At 46.4% G+C, this 18494-nt stretch overlaps 1 protein-coding gene across 1 annotated transcript in view; it reads left to right on the top strand.

Moving 5' to 3' along the window:
• The first annotated feature begins 412 nt into the window (after positions 1-412).
• LOC6598622 overlaps positions 413-18494 on the top strand; it is a 117549-nt gene continuing 99467 nt past the window's right edge. The window contains 1 exon segment of the mRNA XM_026984246.1: positions 413-1691. Within this exon segment, the coding sequence (XP_026840047.1) occupies positions 1089-1691 (603 nt within the window). The 5' untranslated portion in view covers positions 413-1088.

The following is an 18494-nucleotide window of genomic DNA, read 5'->3' as shown; positions in this document are numbered from 1 at the left end:
GTCGCCACAGAAAAAAAAAAACACAACGCAACACAACAAATCAGTGCAGCAGCCCGCGAGAAGTGCATCCATATTGCTCTCTGGCGAGTGTCGTCTGTGTGTGGGTGTCTCTGCATCTAAATCTGTCTCTGTCTCTGACTCTGCCTCTGTGTGTGAGAGAAAAACTCGAGAAAAAGTGAAACGACCGGCAGCGAAAGCAGCGCGAAAGCAAAGGCAGTAATAAGCAAATAGCAGCAGGCAACAAACAACAAAAGAAAATCGACGAAAAAGTGTGAGGAAAAACAGCTTCGAGCCGAAAACAAAATTCCATCAGTTGTATGTGAACCCCAGCATTCCCCAAAAGCGGACACCACCCCCCACTACCTGATTGACTCCAGTCCCCCAAGTTGGTAGCCCCCAAACTGACGTTCAAAGCGGCCAAAATTGGATTATGCTCAGGCACAAACGCAACTGCCACGCCATTCAGACGCCCAGCGACGACGAGCATGTGAAACTGAGTGCCCCGATTGATGCACTGCATCCACTCCCGACCCAGTCGCAGTCACTGCCACTGCCTCCGCTGCGACAGCCGCTTCTTCCGTTCATCCAGCTCCAGCGCCTGAACCAACGCGTCACCTTCTCCCTGGAGCTGTACCACAAGAACGTGATCAAAAAATTGCCGGCCCTCAAGCAGCACGAGGTCTACAAACTGACCAAAAACATCTCACAGACTTAAGTCCTTCCTACCCCTCCGCCACCGCCACCGCCCAAAACGCCACATACCTCCATTCAATATAAACTCCAAAAGACCAGGAAAGTGCAAGAAAAAAGTGATTAAGTCCCGCATCAAAAGTGAAAACGGGAAAAGTGCAAATTACAATCGAGTGCAATACCCCCGAAGGGAAAAAGTGTGTCCAAGTGTCGAAAATGTGGCGCGTTAGCAAAGCTAAAATCTGGCACTGAGTTTGTAGGAACAGCAATCCGAGTATTCGGGTCCAAGCGGATTTGAATAAAAGCAAAAAGGTAAAAAGGCAAAAAACTAGAACGCGGCGATCCGTCGTAAAATAGAGATTTTTGAGAGAAATCCAAACCCCACAAAACGTACAAAAATGTCCACCGGTCGTCGTTTGGCCAAGCGCTCAATCATCGGCACCAAGGTGTGCGCCCCGGGTCCCGAGGGACTCTTGTACTCGGGCGTCATCGTGGACGTGAAGACGCCGCCGTCGTACATGGCCGCGTCGGGCAAGGCCCTGGCACCGCTGTCGCCGCCGCCGCCGCCGCCGCCCACCTTCCTGGCCCCCGGGGAGCCCCAGTTGAACGCGGACACGCGCTATCTCGTCCGATTCGATTTTAAAACGCAGCAGCTTCCGTTGCAGCACGCTGCTGCTGGCCCGTCGACAGCGTCCGCGTCCTCATCCTCGTCATCGTCATCGTCATCGTCCTCTCCGGACGCATCAGTCATCGTTGAGGCCCGCCGGGTCGCCAGCGTGCATATCAGTCCGGCCCAGGCTCTGCGCCGGAACGCCATGATTAAGGAGTTCCGCGAATCGGATCTTATTGGACCCGGCTTCCGTTCGATTATGGGCATACAGCTGCAGCCCGGCCAGCGGGTCTTCCTCACCTACAACGGCCGCGAGCAGAGCGGCGATGTGGTGGAGCACGATGCCAGCAAGGACGAGGTGGTTGTCAAGATAACCACAGTTGGAAATGAGGTGAGTCGGCCGTGTGGGTGGGTGCCACTGAAAGTGCAGCTAGCAGCCAGCAGCTGGCGGTAGCAGTGGCAGTGGCAGAGGCAGAGGCAGCTCTGTCATCATTGTGCGACGCCAAAGTATGTCAAGGTTGGCTCTGCCACACAACAGCCGCCCCATCCCCAACATGACTGGGGCGCAGCGCAGCATATACATATATTCTACAATATCTATGCTGTATCTATGTACAGGCATATTCAGAGCATATATGTACAGCGCATGCAGCCCCTCCCCCCCCAGAACATACATATGTACATAGGTACATGAGTAGTGCGGGGCACATGGATTCTATGTGCAATCACGTTCTATGTGGCACGACGAAAAAAAACGAACTCGAAAAAATGCTTGTCGAGGGTCGCATTCTGCTTTTTGGCACGTAATTGGGTTACTCTCTGGGTTGGCCTTCTTGGATATACCCGAGCATACAATTCGACTCCCCGAAGGAGGGGGCACGGGGGATTGGAGCTTACCGCAAAATCGAATTAGCTTTAAGGCAACATTGTCGGGAAATGTGTGCTGTCTAGCTTCTGGATCAACATAATCCTTCAGCCAGATCCACACCCACATCGACATCGACATCGTCAGATACATAAACAGCCAATGCCCCTTCCTATTACGTCACTCGAATCGTTGAACTGATCCGTAAAAAAAATGAAGAATTAATAAATAAACGCCATGAAAACTAATTCCAGAGTGAAACATCGTTTTGGAGGCATTTATACGAGTATAATCGAGATCCCGAGTCCCATATGCGAAGAACCCAACGAATTTTAGAATCGTCAGATCGGTTCGTTTGCTTCCAATGACGAATACGAATACGACTATGATGATGATGCTGATGTCGTAATGAAAATTTTGTTTAGAATTTGCTTTCGTGAAAGAAATTGTTAGACGGAGCACAAAACGAAAACTTGCGATAAAAATGAAGAGAGGAAAATTCAAAATATTAAAGAAAATATATACAAAAGAGGAAATCCAATACGATACAATTTCAGGGCTAAATAGAGATGTGCGCTTTACAGATACTTAATTATATGGATGAATTATCCAGTCTATCCCACCACTCCCCGAGAGAGATAGAGAAGGAGAGAGAGAGAGACACATCACCATAGTACGTGTGGAAAGAGCAACAAGATCAGATGAACTTTTTGAATTGCGTCATAAGTCGGGCATACAGCCACAGATACAGCGCTACAGATACAGCCATAGATACGGATACAGAGGCAACTACATATGTGTGTGGATAGCCGGCTGAATGTAGATGGCAAAGATAGTTAGATACATGAGCGAAACACATGCATCTTTGAGATACATAGAGACCGAAGCCAGGCCAAAACGTCAGCGGTTTACCGGCTGACTGCGCTCCGGAGAGACAAAGATGGAGGAGAGGAGAGCTGGATGGAGGGCCGGGGCAAGGGGACAGCTCTTACCGGCATCAAGCTGTGCTCTCCCCGCATCTGTGTTCGTATCTCTCTCTCGTTCCAGCTTCCATCTGGTTTCCATTGCATTTTGTTTTGCGCCTTCTGCTTTCCCTTGCAGTTTCTGTTGTTTTGTGTTTTGTGTTTGTTTTTTGCCGTTGTTTCCACTCTCAACTAATAATCGCTTATAACATTTGTAATTGCTGCATTCTACGAAGCAAGATTCAAACGCAAAGATACATAGATACACATGCACACGCCAGATACAGATACAGATACAGCTACAGCTACAGCTACAACTAGAGATACACGTTCGGATGGACGGACGGACGGACGGACTTCAATGCCAAGTCAACTGCGCGTATCTTTTCCGTGCGGCGAGTCAATAAATTTGTCAGCTACATAGCTCTAGCTCTCTACCAGATGTGTGGGCTTGTCTCCAGCTCGATGTCAGCCCATTGTACGACCCGCAAGATACAGATACAGATACATATACTGATACTGGCGATACTATCGATACTGCGGCTCGATCAGGTCTGATGTGTTGCCCAAAATGGAAAAACTGAAAATGTATTGTATTTTTTTGATTTGTTTGCTTTTACGACCCAAAGCCGACTTGAAAAGCCCCAAATTTTCGACTCGACTCGACTCGAATCTTTTGGCATAATCAGCTATGGAAATGTAAAGCGAGGCGAGCACATTCCATGGGGCTTACAGAGGCTCCCCACTCTAGTGTCTCTCCACTATGACCTCATCATTAGCCAACAAATTCGAAAATAACTGGAAAAAGTGAAGAGCTCCATTTCGTTGCAAGTCAGTCAACAATTGGTTGAAATTCTTTTTTTTTTGTGCGGCTGGGTTTTGTAATTGAAAATGAAACTGGAAACAGTGCGATCCGAGGGGATGGTACGGGGAGGGGAGGGGGGGGGGGGGGGGGGAACATTTGTTACATCTATCAATACGTTTGTCCTCGCTGGCATTTGATGGTCACGTGTGTGCGTGTCGTGTTTGTATGGGGTATGGGGTGGGGGGGTATGGCTCCAAACTCGACGAAAAACCGAAATTTGTTTTTCGGTTCAACTTGAGCAATTTCCTTTTGTTTAGATACAGAGACACACACACAAAGCCTTTGGGGGAGGGGGTGGGGAAACCAGTTGGGGAGCGTTTTTCTGTTTGGTTTTTTTTTGTTGGTTGAGTCGGAAACGTGAGGCAATTAATTCTAAGGTTATTCCAGCAAACGAGAAACTTGTTGCACGCATTTCCATCCCCATCCACCATCCACCATTCTCCATCTTTAGTCCCATTACCATTTCCATATCCATTCGCATTTCAATTACAATGACGTATAATTGTCGGGCCATGAATCAAATGCCCGGCAGGACTACAGAGCACTCCTTCCCAAACGGGGCAGCATATAATTTGCAGGTCCATTTAATGGAATGGAGGCCGCATGGCCCAAGAATTAAGCTCGAATGCCAGCAAAAATGTCGGGGATCATTTGTCAGGGTCTCTCGGTTGTTGGGGCACGGAGCCCGGGTCTCGGGGCACTCAAGACGAGTAGCAGTAGCAGTATGCTTCCCCCCCACCGCGCACTTCCGCATTGTCAGGGCTGGGGCCAGTAATTTGTATATAGTTTCCTCCTACCGGACCGGAGCTACCATTCTCGCTTTTGCATTTAAAAAGAAATTCGTTTTAATGACATTGAAATTGACATGGCTCCGTGATTTTTTACAGCACACGCAACTTCTCCTCCACTTCTGTTTTTGGGCAGCTTTCTGGCAGGTTTCTGGGTTACCTTACCCCCATTTCTCTCTTTGGCTTTTTACTTTCATCGGTTTTGGCAATTAATTAACTTGTATTGTGTGTGTGTGTGTGTGTATGTGTGTTGTTTTGGCCTCTCACTTTTCAGGATGCGACCCATTTCGGGCCAGCAGAGAGTGCATTTTGACCAGGTGAACGGCTCTGATGGCTCGATGGCTCGAAGTTCATTTCGTAGCTGCCACAAGTGATCCAAATAAATCGCCTTCTGTTGAGGAAGATGCCGATAATTGGTTACTTTCTTCACTTTCTGTTTTTATAAATCCATTATCTCTTGCCACATGTATCTGCGTTAATTTATCAGAGCCCTTGTTTGGCGGAACTACTTCATCGCTTACTTCTGTCCATCAGTCTAGGCCTGCCTATCATTGTCGCCCCTTCAATCAGGTCATTTACGAGGCATTTGGCAAAACGGTTTGCTTTTCGAGGCCATGTTTTTCCCTTGATGTGTCTGTTCCTGTCCAACACTCGGCTTTCCCCTTATCCTGCCTGAGTCTCGTTTCGGTTACTCCCCGCTGTTCTGCCTGGGGTCTCGGTCCCGGCTAACGACCTGCCTGCCATAGGGTTTGTTATCCACTATCCACTATCCTCTACTCTATCCTGTCTCTTCCGTTCTCATTCGCACTCTTTCTAGCATTAACTATCGCTCTCTTTCGCTCTCGCTCTCGGCCCATCTGCATTGCTATGGTTTTATGATACCGGCAAAAACATCCATTTTTTCGTTAGCATGTCGTTGTTTTTTTTGTTTTGTTTTGTTTGAAACAGGCTAAAAAATGACGGCCGACTGGCAGGTCACTCGAGGGCCCTTGTCTGGCTCAGGTTATGGGTCTGAGTCTGGGCATTGGATGGTGCACTCTCATGACTAATCGACCTTGCCGAGGAGCACACTCGTCGATCTTTCAGGTAGAGAAAGTCCAGCCCGTCTTTTGGCAATGCTACCCGGGAATGTGCACTCTAATTGGAACCGATAAACTACGAGTCAGGACCGAGTCAAAAATTGTCATAAAACGTTTGGTTTTTTTTTTTTCGTATTCGTGGGGTCTTTGGAATCGGTCAGCCTGCTTCAGTGACCTTTTTGGCGACGGGCAGGTTGAACGACTTGCTTCGATTCTCCCGACTTGGGTGTTGGGTTTCAGGCGGCGCACAAAGAATGTTTATGTGCTCTGCTCTTCATCAAATGTCATAGCACTCATTTCTCTGTCCATCAAAAGACAGGTTATGGCTTCTGACTCATAAAGTGCCCCCTAATCGAAAGGGAGCCAGCCAGCCAGCCAGTTCTCCTACCGAACCACTCCACTCCGAAGGCAAGAGCCCAGCCAAGGGGCGGTGGCAAGAGGAGAGCCCAAAATCGAAACGACTTTCAAAAAAATGCATGCAGCTTGTTTCGGTTTCGTTTGAGTTTGAGTTTTAGTTTTGATTTCAAAGCGCCTTGCCTTTTTGTATCTCGATTTTTGCTGTTTCAAGCGGCATTTCGGCTTACAACCAGATACTCACACACACACAGCTGGACATGGTGCACACCTGATTTTGCTGGCCGGTGAGTGTCGTTTTGGGTACATGCCACCTTGGTATGTGGGTCACTTTGAAATGGGGTTTTTGATTAACGCTCAAAGACAGACCCAAACAGAAAAGTAGAAAATAACAGAAAAACAAACAAAAACTCATATTGAAAACGGTAAAATAAACTAAACTGGATAAAGTTTTTCATAGCTCAATTCTGTCAAAAAAAGTTATTTATGAAATGAATATTTCTCAATTAAGTCCAAGATTGGATTTCAGTTTCTATATTTCATATTTGTGGCGAGTAGAACCAGGATTGGATGGGATTCAATGTTGAAACGTAGACAAAAATCTAATCTAAATCTATATTGTATAAAATATATAATAGAGTAGAACATAAATAAGTGATTAAAATACATAGTATAATATAATAGCGCCAAGGGCCAAGGGTTTCATTCGAATTGGGGGCGAATGAGAGATTTAATTATTGATCTTCAACAATTTGCGCAGTATTTGATTGTGTTTATTTTTGGTTTTATTCACACGAAAGTAGGTTACGCTTTTTTGGCGTCTTTTGCTTTATGTATCTTTTCGTTGTTGGTTTTATTATGACTTAATTTAAAAGTGAAAGCGATGAAGTTGAGCTTTTTTGGTGATTAAGTAAGGCCGGGAGCCATGGCGGGGGGTTTTCCCAGTGGCAGAGAGCGAGAGAGTGCCACAGAATGTAAAATGCAAGGGGACAAACTCGAGCCAAACTCCAAATGTAATCGCACGCACAGATACGATACAATCGCACACGCACACAGCTGGAGAGGAGAGGCAAACTTGTAGATACAAGATACAAGAGAGGAGACCCCGACCCGGCACTGTCAGCGGGGTGCAATGGTGGGGCGGGCGGATGGATGGATTGCGGCGGCGGCGGCGGAGTGTGCGTGTCCCCGTGTCCGTGTCGTGGTGTCTCGTGTGCGTGCCACAGAACGTAAACAAAAATACGAATGTAAAGAAGAAGCGGAAAGTGCGAGATAAACAGAAAACAGCTGTACACACCAGCCCAGCGTGTGCGACAGAGATGGATGGCGGCATACCACCAGAAAGAGAGACCGATTGAGTGAAAGAGAGAGGGAAGAGCAGGGCAGAGCAGAGCAGTGCAGAGCAGAGCAGGCCTAAGGCCGAAGCGAAGGCGGAGGCCAAGAAGTTGTCCCCGTAAAACCCGTTTCCGACAACAACAGCAACAACAGCAGCAACAACAACAGTTACGCACTTTACGCACGCTCGACATGATTGTGCCTGTCTGCGTGAGTGCGTGTCCGTGCCTGTCGAGTATTCCAGTGTGCGTGCTACATCATTCATGCGTGTGTATGCATGTGCATATGTATGAGTGTGAGTGAGAGAGTTTTTTTGTTTTTTTTTTGCTTTGAAGAAAAACCGGCTCTGGGCTTGGGTCTGGGTCTTGGGTCTTGGGTCTTGGGTTCGAGTTTTTGGGCTGGGCTGGGTTCTTCAGGGCTCGTGTACGCGGCTTCGATTCGATTCTGTGGCCTGAGCGGAAATACGCAGCAGCACACACACACACACACACACACACACACACACCCAGAGAGAGAGAGAGAGAGAAACCCATGCAAACACATGGGCTGGAAACAAAGAAGAAGCCACGCATGAAAATTGCTTTTCATGTGGCAGCCGAAAAACGGATAGAAATAAAGGAAGACGTCAACGACAACGTCACCAGTTCTGCCCATAGAACTCTCCCCATCCCCCACCCCACCCTATCAGGGGTTGTCGTTTCGTTTCCCTTTCCAGTAATGGTCCCGTCCCACACCCTCACACCCTTTTATCACATTTTGGATTTTGTTTTGCGCTCATTTCGCTTCTTTGCCTCTGCTTTTGCTCCCTTTTTCCTTCTCTAATGCGAGGCCATTGTCACTCTTCCTGGGGGGTAGTGTGTGTGTGTGTGGGGTGGGAGGGGAGGGGAGGTTGCTTCGGTGGCATGCTTCTAGGGCATGGAGAATAACTGTTTCCGGTATTTGGGTCACATGAAATTTAATCAAATTAAAATGTTTCAACGCTTTTGCTCTCTGGTTTTACCCACCTCCGACCCCCGACATAGAACCCCACTGATACTGACTGGAGGGGTGCATTCCAATGGAGCAAATGGAGTGTAGCTTGAGGTGGGACTTGCAACTGCAACGCTGTTTTCGCTGCTTTCTCAAAATGGTTGCAAAGTGTGTCTGCTGCTGCTGCCGACTTGATTTCGACAAATTTGTTGCCAGTGAGGCAACTCTGATGTGCAATTGACAGTGGCAACTGGCACCCGTGGGGAATCAACGGCAACATCAGGCTCAAGTGGCAGACAGGCACTCGTACGAGTAGTATCTGTAAATCTGGAAATCCCTGAAAACGCAAGGCGATAGTAAATCTTGTGTGCTTATCGTATGGCTTATCACAGCCGAACGGCTCCTCCACTCAATTGGGCTCAAGGCGAGAGGTGTTTGGGGACTAATGAGAAAAGTTGTTTCGGGGATAAGTACACAATGAAGGCATAAATCATGCTTCAAAAAGAGTGCGTTCTACATAATTAACGCATTATATTATCACGTTTTCAATCCCAAGATAAACCCCATTATAATAATAATATAAGCGGCTAGTAAAAACAAACTCGAAAACTTCACACTTTCTACCGCTGTTGGCTCCGACCACTTTCTACCGCATTTCGAATGCAGCCGTCTGCCAGTTGGCCAGACTCTCATTCATTCATTCATTCAATCTGTCTGCCTGTCAGTTAGCCACCGGCCGGTGGCTAGCCCACCAAAAACCGCCAAAATTCCCCCCCCCCCCACTCCAGAGAAAGAGACAGAGAGAGGGGCATCATACGCATATGTTACAGAGCGGGGACCGAGCGGGAGGATGGATGGCGCCAAAAACAAAATGGCAGCCTCCCAAGCTCCGAAAAAACTACAACGCAATATGGTCGCCATTTTGTTTTCACACCGTTATGTTATGCTGGCCCTATGCTCACTCGTCGGTGTGTGTGTGTGTGTTTTTTGTGCGCTTGTGCTTTCGATTATTGTATTTTGTTGTTGCTTTTTTGCTTTGTTTATTTGGAGGCTTCTTCTTTTTTGGTTTTCCCTTGGCCGCGTAGGCGCATAGACGACGTCATCGCCCGCCTCTCAACGGCCCCTCCTCTTCTCACCACCATCTTTTCCCCTTCTGTAACACACACTCGCGCGCTATTTTCGTATATTTACATTTCGAAAGCTACACCGAAAGAAACGAAAGGAAACCGAAACGAAGCCGAAAAGCTTTTGGAGTCGCCGATATCTTCACGCATTTTCGATGCCAATCATGCGTAAATTACGCGATTAAATTAACTTGAATGAGCTTCGTGCAGCATGCAAAACAACACCGAGCAGCCACACAGCCATCCATCGAACTCCCGTACGTACAGTCCGCCCATTGGCGTTACTCCTCCCGGGCGGCGGCCCCAGAGAAATGCGCCGTGTTCGGGCTTTAACGGTTTTCACCTCGCCTCACATAACAATCAAATTTGCCTTTTGGTGTTGCTGTTGCTGTTGGTTCGAGTCTTTGGCATACTTCTTTTGGCCATATAAATTCCGAAGGGGCGTCAACAGGGGCGCCCTGCTCAAGGGGGTTTGGCGGGGCTAATGTTGGTTCTGAGGCCGGGGCCGCCCCTGGCCATTGACAATGCCTTCCGTTTCATTGGCATCTGCTACGCAATTTCTGTCGTCATCATCGCTCACTGCGCGTATACGTAATGCCGCCGACAGACAGACAGACAGACAGACAAACTGGAAGTTTTGTGTGTTGTTTGTCTGCTTACGTAGCATTTTCGATGGTTGTATGGGTCTGCTTATCACTAAGCCGCCTCTTACACTTTCAATTCACTGGGAAATCCAGAGCGGAAAGTGGGAAAAAAGGGGCAGCAACATTTGGCCCTGTTTTATGCTGTGTGTTGCTTCTGGGTCTGGGTTTGGGGCTTCGTGCAATTCTCATTGCAGTCCAGTCCCCAATTTATGTGCCGATTATTTGGCAAACGATCCCTGGCCGTGCCTGGCCCGCCCTGGCCACCCTGTGCGTTCTATATTAGCTTCTATTCTGGCGCTGGGGGGAGGTTTGTTAGGGCGTGGGCGTGGGCGTAGGCCTTCCTGGCAGTGTGTGTGGGCGTCAGAATGGGGCATAAACACTGCGTACAACGTCACAGCGTAAATATAGCATATATATATAGCATTCCAATCACCGTTTGACTCACTGGATGGTTGGGGTTGTTTCCCCCATTCCGGCATGATGACGCTTCTTCTTTAGATATTAATTGATTCAATGCAGAAATTCCTAAAGCACTTGCCATAACAGTTTCTCTTCTCTTTCTTCTCGTTTTAGGTATGTGTCTAAGAAGTTTTCCTCAACTCAAAAATGTTGTCTTGTCTGCGTAAGTACGCGTAGAAAATGGCTAGCTCTAAGCCAAACAAAAAGGAGCAGAATACCAAATTCCATTGACAATTTCTCTGTGTGGGGGGCTACAATGAAGGCTCGTAAAATTTTATCGGCAATAATAAAATTTAATTGAAACAGGAAACTCTCGCATAAATTCCCAGATCCGTATTGAGACATGAATGACATGGCAGGGACATGCACGAGACAAGGACGACTGCTTTCTTTCTTTCTCTTTTGTATGCAAGCGAGGGCGAATAGGGGCTGATGGTGGGGTGGGGTGTAGTGGGGTGGGGTGGGTTGTAGTTTATGTACATAGGAAATGCAACTGGATATATTCCATATATGTATTTATCTTGAAGCTAGCCCAGAGGGAGCTGTGAAATTCGAAACTTTGCAAAGTTTTTAGTATAAGGGTAATCCCTGGATCGATTTCCTGTTACGACAGCTTTATAGCCTGGCCCAGAAATGTCATCACTCAAATAAAACGGCAAAAACGGAAACTTGAAGATTTCCTCAAATTAGTTGACAACTAAAGATTGAATATGGATTTACTCGTAAACGCTAGCAGAGCCCTGTGATAAGTCACCCAACGGACTCTGACAGACTCTTTTTTATCGACTTCTTTGACTCGGTTATGCGTTGATCATCTTCCAATGAATTCCATATTACTCATGGAGGGTCATTCCCTGTCCCTGACGCGGCGCCTGTCTCCGTTATAATTATGATTGTTGTTGCTGTTGCTCGGGGGAATCAGAATTATGCATAATAAGCCGTAGATTTGAGCGAATAAAACACACAACTGTGGCAGGCTCTCCCCATACCCCTCCTCATGCCGCGCTTTCGTTCTCTGTTTCTGTTTCTGTTCTGTATTCGCCTCGCTTCTACTCTTCCCTTTTCCACTCTGCATTTTGTTTATACGCCCATTTGGGTTATTCAACTTTCGGGGAATGAGCCGAACCGAGCCGTTGATCCCGTACGGGACTGACTGCCTGTGTGTTCGGTTTTTGGTTTTTCGATTTTCGGTTCATTTCGGCAGGGGAACAAACGCATTTACATATTATTGATTCCATTCCCTCCGTTCCCTCTGCTCGACGCTCGCCACTCGCCGCTCGCCGGGTGCGTTTTCAATCGCACGCTGTTTAAATCGCCTGGAATTTCAACTGCAGTCTCTCCGGCACTTGTCGCGCTCTTCTCCTCTCTCTCTCTCTCTCCCGCTCTGTTTTTGCTGTTTCGCTTTGTTGATTATGAAATTATGTAACAATTTTGTGAGCCGAATAATCGGATTGCAGTGGGGGGCCTTGAGTGGGATATACGCGACGCACATGCGAGTATTATTGAATCATTTGCATTCTCATTCAAGTTTTGTGTGAAAGAATGTCAGACCCAGGCAGGGGTTGCCTCTCTGCCCTTTCCTCTCTTAAGGGTTCAACGTATTACTCTCTTTCTCTCTCTCTCTCTCTCTCTCGCTCTACTCCTAACAGCTGCAGCAACAGGTGATCCTGTCTGGGTCCGTGCCTGTGTGTGAGTATCTGTGTGTCTGTCTCGCCAGATTTTGATGAAGGTCAACAAACTGCGGTGGTGGATGCGACGCCGACAACGCCAAACGTGAGGCAAACGAACTCATTCCCTCCCCCTCCCCCTCTCTCTCTATCTCTCTCTTTCTCTTTCTCACTCACTGTCTGTCTGTGCGTTTTTGTATTTTTTCTTTTTTTGTGTCGGCATCCAGCGAAGCCTAAAAATCGTAATTTGAATCCAATCTTCTTGGGGATTCTCCCTCATACTCGCATCCAAAGCGGAATCCACAACAAACGAAACTCCGACCGAGTGGCCGACAATAAAAACAGAAACCATACGACTGCAAGACGATGAAAATTGGTTAAAAGAAAAACCATTAAATGGAATAAGTGAAATAAAACTCGAGAACGAAATGCGTGTCAGATTTAATTTAATTCAAACCGTGTGGAGGTACGTTAGAAAAAGAGAGACGATTTCGTCATAGATCCAAAAATATGCCGGTTGCCGTGTGCCGTTTCTCTGGGAGTCGGTCAAGAAACTCGGGAACGGAACAAAAAGCAAAATAAATAAATAAATAAATAACCATGAGACAATGACTCGACTCTGGCAGCAATTCACCATCTTGTTGCTGGGCTCTGACACTGCCGCAGCTCTTCCCAGGTCTATTGACCATCCGTTTTCGTCCAATGACGAAATAGCTGGCCAATTCTGGCTCTGGCCTCCGGACCGGTCAAAGTTTCACCATGGATTCGGTTGGGTTGGGAAGCTGTCAGCTGATAACTGCTGGTGGGTCTCGGCCACCCTTATGCTAATGATCCAAATACGTATATATGTGTGTGGCATGCCCTATGCCCGCCAATGGGCCCTGCCTCATTGGGCTAATTGAGTACGTGACGGTGACGGGGGCTTCTGTTACGAAAAAATAAGAAAAGATCAACTATCCCGCAGGCTGAGGGATTAATCAAAGTTTGTTCACTTGACATCGGTGGCAAAAATCTCATCTAGTTAGTAGTAGGGTGGCAGCATTAGCCCTCTAGCCGCAGGCGGTGCTCCAGTTGACCCAGTTGGCCTTAACACTCGGAAAACAAGGCTCTTTAATCTTTAAAAACGCCATCTTAGACCACTCCTAAATCCAGAAACAAAGCTGTGATTACGTTAATGATTTTAATTTATTCCATAAATATTTTCTTTTAATTTGCAAATTTAAAGCAAATTGTTTGGTTTCTCTAAGTGTATCCTCCTGCTTGCCCCCAAACAAAATGGAGTTCCCCTGTTTCGTACCCGGTTGCCAGGGTACCCGGTGGCATAGAGCAAAAATGGGTCAAACATTCGATGCCGGCAGGGCAAACTTGTTGTTATGGCTGAAACGGAGACGCTGCCACCTCAATCAGCGGCATGCAAATTCCCAACGTAAACAAGGCAACAACAGGCGGGCTCAACAAACAAACAAACAAACGGAGGAAAACGAGGGAACGAACTATAAGGGAAAATTATGACATACATTCGAGGGAGCCTCCTGTCCTGCCTGTCGGCAGGAGTGCAGATATCATCGTGCCATGGAAATCCAGTGGATTTCAGCGATGATTGAGTTCGTGTTTTGGATGGAAGTTTGTTAGGAGCAGCCAACAGTTATAGGGGGACAGAGTGGTTTTCCTTTGAACGACGATGAGTACACATTAACTTGGCCCCCATCGTGATACCTGCACGAATATTGCGTAGCCGACAAGGGGTCCCACCTACGTTCAAGTGTGTCACATACCACAGTCGAACTTCTATAACTGGAAACACCATATAGAATAGGTATACCTTCCATATTTTGCATTAACAAAGAGTTTTATAGAATATCTATAATGTTAGCTTGATACCAGGACCTATTGAAGTCCTCTGCCTAACGTAACCTGAAAGATAGTTTCGACTTTTGGGGGAATTCGAGTTACAGAAGTTCGACTGTACGAATAGTACACAAAAACTTTGTGCTACTTTCGCAGCTTCTGCTCTGCCCCCTGCCTCCATGTAGCACGTAATCATAGCCTCGTTCCGGAGCCAGTGAGTCTCTCAGGCAGCGCCTTGCAACTAAATTTAAACTAAGTCACAGCCGCAACACCGGCAATGCCAAATGTTTGTGGTAGAAATGTATTTGGTGTCAGTGTTACAATGTTGTGTGTCATGTTTTTGGAGCCCGACTGCCCCTCGGCGTACGATTCGGGGGCAGTGCGTGAACTAAAAACGCGAAAACACACACACATGAGCACTAAATACTAAATGAGAGACGCCCACTGAAATATTTGATATGCAAATGCGGCAATTGCCCAAGTCATTATGCAATTGTGGATCGTTCAATGCCTACCTACCTGAGAGATGTGTTTCCAAAGCTCGTACTCGTACTCGTACTAGTGGTTGAGTGTGAACTGTTTTGGTGTGAATAATAACTCGTCATTATTCCCAGCTGAGTTGTTATTCAAATGCATTCATCAGCCCCTCGTCGATCCGAATATTTGCTCAATCTTTCAGGCAAATGCAGTCCGTATTCTCGATGCTCGGAACATAAATAAAAATACAAAAAAAAAAGAAAAACCAAGAGATGAAAAAATTGCGCAATTTAATTGCTGCGAGCAGCAGACTTTTTGATTGAAATTTATGGCCTATGTTGTCCTCCGTTTTTGTTAGTTTTTTTTCGTTTTTCATCTGCACATCTATAGGTTTTACGTTTTTACATTTTCGAGTCCGTCCGTCCGTCCGTCTGAATGTTGGTCAATGGCGCAAAGAATTCGGAATTCTGCGTTTATATTCTTGGCCCCGATGATTTTTTATAGCACACCACAGATGAGGCATGCTTAGACGCTCCAATTGGGAAATGCCTGCGGAAATTACAATATTAATTTATCTTGAACTGATTTACAGCGCCTCGAGCACAAAATAACTGATTGAGAGAGATACGGTATCTCGTGGGATATTTTTAGCTGCCAAGCAAAGATTGTTTGTTTTTGCACCTCAAGGAGAGCTATTTCGAGTCGCTTCCTATGTGCAGGGCATTCTTCTTATACTCGGCCCCCAAGTAAATACTTTCTGATACATATTCAGGCTGCAGATAATTGAAAGGCGAACGGGGTGTGGTGTGGGGTGGGATTAAATATTAGCATACATACTCGTACTCGTACTCGTACTCGTATGTAAAGCTTGAGAGTTCCGCTAGAGCTGAGCTGGAGATAATGTCAGGCACGGTGCAGGGGCAGGGGCAGGGGCAGGAGAAGCTCAAGCGCACAGAGAGTGGCCTAATTAGTGTCAAGTGTTGCTCCAACAACGACAACGAAGACAGCAGCAGCGGCAGCAGCAGCAACATACAACTTCAATGAAAACGACAACATCGCTGACAATGGCCAATGGACAAAAGAGGGAAGTCAATTAGAAAGATACAAAGCGAGGCACACAAAACTCTGGAAGGCATGGGACTCGGATGAGTAGCGGAGTATAGTCTGGGGTTGCAATTGCAACAGCAGCATCAGCCTGGCTCCTCAATACTCGTACTCGTATGCTGCAAAACAGTAGCTGAAAAAGTATCTACAAGTACGCTTTGTTGACAGCCAGTGGGCGCGCTCACAAAACGAAATACAAATCGAGGCGATTGCTGTTGTTGTTGTTGTGGCTGTTGTCGCTGGCGTTTTGCTTCGAACTGAATCATGACCCAATAACCCAATTTTCCCAATGCCCCGTCTCGCTCGCTCTCCGTAACCACAATGACAGCTGCAAGTGGCCCCAGAGGCAACGCCAGCGCCAAACAACAGCAACAGCAACTGTGCAATGGCTAAATGTATCGCTCAGATACGAGATACTCGCGTACAGCAGCAACGAAACTCGGATAGGCTTTGAGCTTAAAGCGTAAGCTGCCGCAGCCGTTGGCATTGAGTTGCACGAGGCGACTGGGAATGGGGATGGGGCATGGGGCAATGGGGTATGGCTGATCAGCACGAGGAAGGTGAACGGGGATTCTCAAATGTTCGCCTGTGAGTGTGAGCGCATTCGTTTTCATGAGTGCAACGGAAGACAAAAGCAAAATCAGCAATAAATAAGCTTATTTTTAGTTAACTTGTTCAATGTTGTTTGCCGTTTGCCGTTTACCACTCGTGCTCGTGTTCGTTTTCGCAGCAAAACGAATTCCGCGACCAGGAGATGCAGATCGCATGTATATATAGGAATATATTTCAAGTGCTCGCACCCCCCCGGCCGGCATTGATAAGGCCTCAAGTTAGTCAGCCAGTCAGCCAGATTTTGGGAACGCCAGACACTCGCTTTTGAAGTGAACTTTGAAGCCGCGTACGCTGCGCTTCAATTTCAAAACTGCACTCAATAACAATTGCAAATCAAATAAATGAATGCAAATATGCCAATCAGTCGAGTCTCCCTCTCCAAGAGTCGTTCACACTGCTCCCATTTCTGCTCCAAATATTTATTAATTAAACCCAAATCAAAGCCGAGTGCAACCCGAGATGAGTCAGAGTCCAAGTCCGAGTCCGGAATGGAGAGGAGTTTGTTTGTCCCAGTAATCGCCTTGTTGGTTTAAGTTCATAATTAAATGCCGGCAATTTGATAAGTTTTATCAGGCAAAGAAACCAATTAGAATAGATTTAATTTCCTTGACAGTCCAATTAGTTGTTTGGGCTTAGGTGCATTTACCACAGGCCAACGAGTCGTATGAGCTATACGCCCATACGCACTGTTGCCCACTATTACTGAACGCTAAGAAACCAGAGCTTTGCTCCATACATACATAAATACATAAACATATGTATATTTTTCTTTTGGCTGGTACGTATTTTTGGAATTTATGACGTAGATAAATTTTAATGATTGGCGGCACGCCTTGAATTTTAATGCACAGCCTTGGACAGTCCAAAACGAGACAAAAACAAACGAAAAACGAGACTTTTCGACAGTTGGGTTATATTATTTTTGTTGGAACACAAAAGCCAGAGCCCCCGAAAGCCATAGCCTTAGCCACAGCTTAACCCCTCTCGAGATCGGCGCGGAACAGAGACCCAAAACAACATCTACATCCACTTCCACCTCCAAATACAAACCGAAATCGAAAAACAAACAAAACCAAAACTGAGAAATATTTTTAGTTCACTTTGCATGCTGGCATCACGTGTCGCGCTGGGCCTGAGAATAATGTTTGAATTATGTTGATTTTATGTGTTCGATATATTTTTGGTTTAAGCAGCAAATGGTTTCATCCGGGGCCAGAAAAACTCGATACGAGTGACGTTCGTTGTTACCTGACAAAAACAAGAAATACAATCAACAAAATCACAGCGAAACTCGTTTGTTACGACATCAATTTCCCAAACATCTAGAAAGCAAATTCGTTCGGTCTTGTTTGGATATTTCGAAATAACTAACTTGCGTCTCAAGTATCTGTACCCTTACAATTTGATTATAATAGATTTTGCAGTTTTTTTCTACCGTTTTTCTATGCGTTTTCCGTGTAAACTAAGCCCTTGCTTGTGGCTCTCATATCGCCCTACATAATTTAATCAAAATCGGACTGCTATCGCCAACGAATGGTGGCAATGCTTCGCTTCGGCCCCTGAATATATCTTTTCTTTCTGGTTTTTTACATTGTTTCCGTTTCGTTGAGTTTTGTGCGGTGTGTAGGCGCTTCTAAAACGAATTCAAGGTTGATTACCGACATCGGTCCCCCGCCCCCCACTCTATCCCACTCTATCGAATGCTATCACCTTCGTGAGTTGCTGATTTCGACGACATATGAAAAATTCTCGTGGTCCGCCAGCCCCATCGTTTACAGTAAATGAATGAAGGGCCCAAAAATTGAGTGGAGTTTTTGCCGTTCTAATTTTTCTATTTTTTTTCTGCGGTTTTTTTGTGGTTTTTATTTTATTGTTATTTATTTTGTGTGGCTGGCGAGCAAAGTTTTTTATCGGTTGTGGCGCTGTGTGTTTGTTAATTTCATAAATTAAGCTCCCATTGTACACTGCCATACCCCTTCCTCCGCGGTGTCTGTGTGTGTGCCCCGACTGGTGGAAAAATATGAATAACATCAAATGTATGT

The sequence above is a fragment of the Drosophila persimilis genome, unplaced genomic scaffold (genome assembly GCF_003286085.1).
Source record: "Drosophila persimilis strain 14011-0111.01,24,50 unplaced genomic scaffold, DperRS2 tig00000000-arrow-pilon, whole genome shotgun sequence".
In the NCBI taxonomy this organism is placed as follows: domain Eukaryota; kingdom Metazoa; phylum Arthropoda; class Insecta; order Diptera; family Drosophilidae; genus Drosophila; species Drosophila persimilis.
The sequence above is the reverse complement of the archived record's forward strand: the minus strand, read 5'-3'. Positions and strand labels throughout refer to the sequence as shown.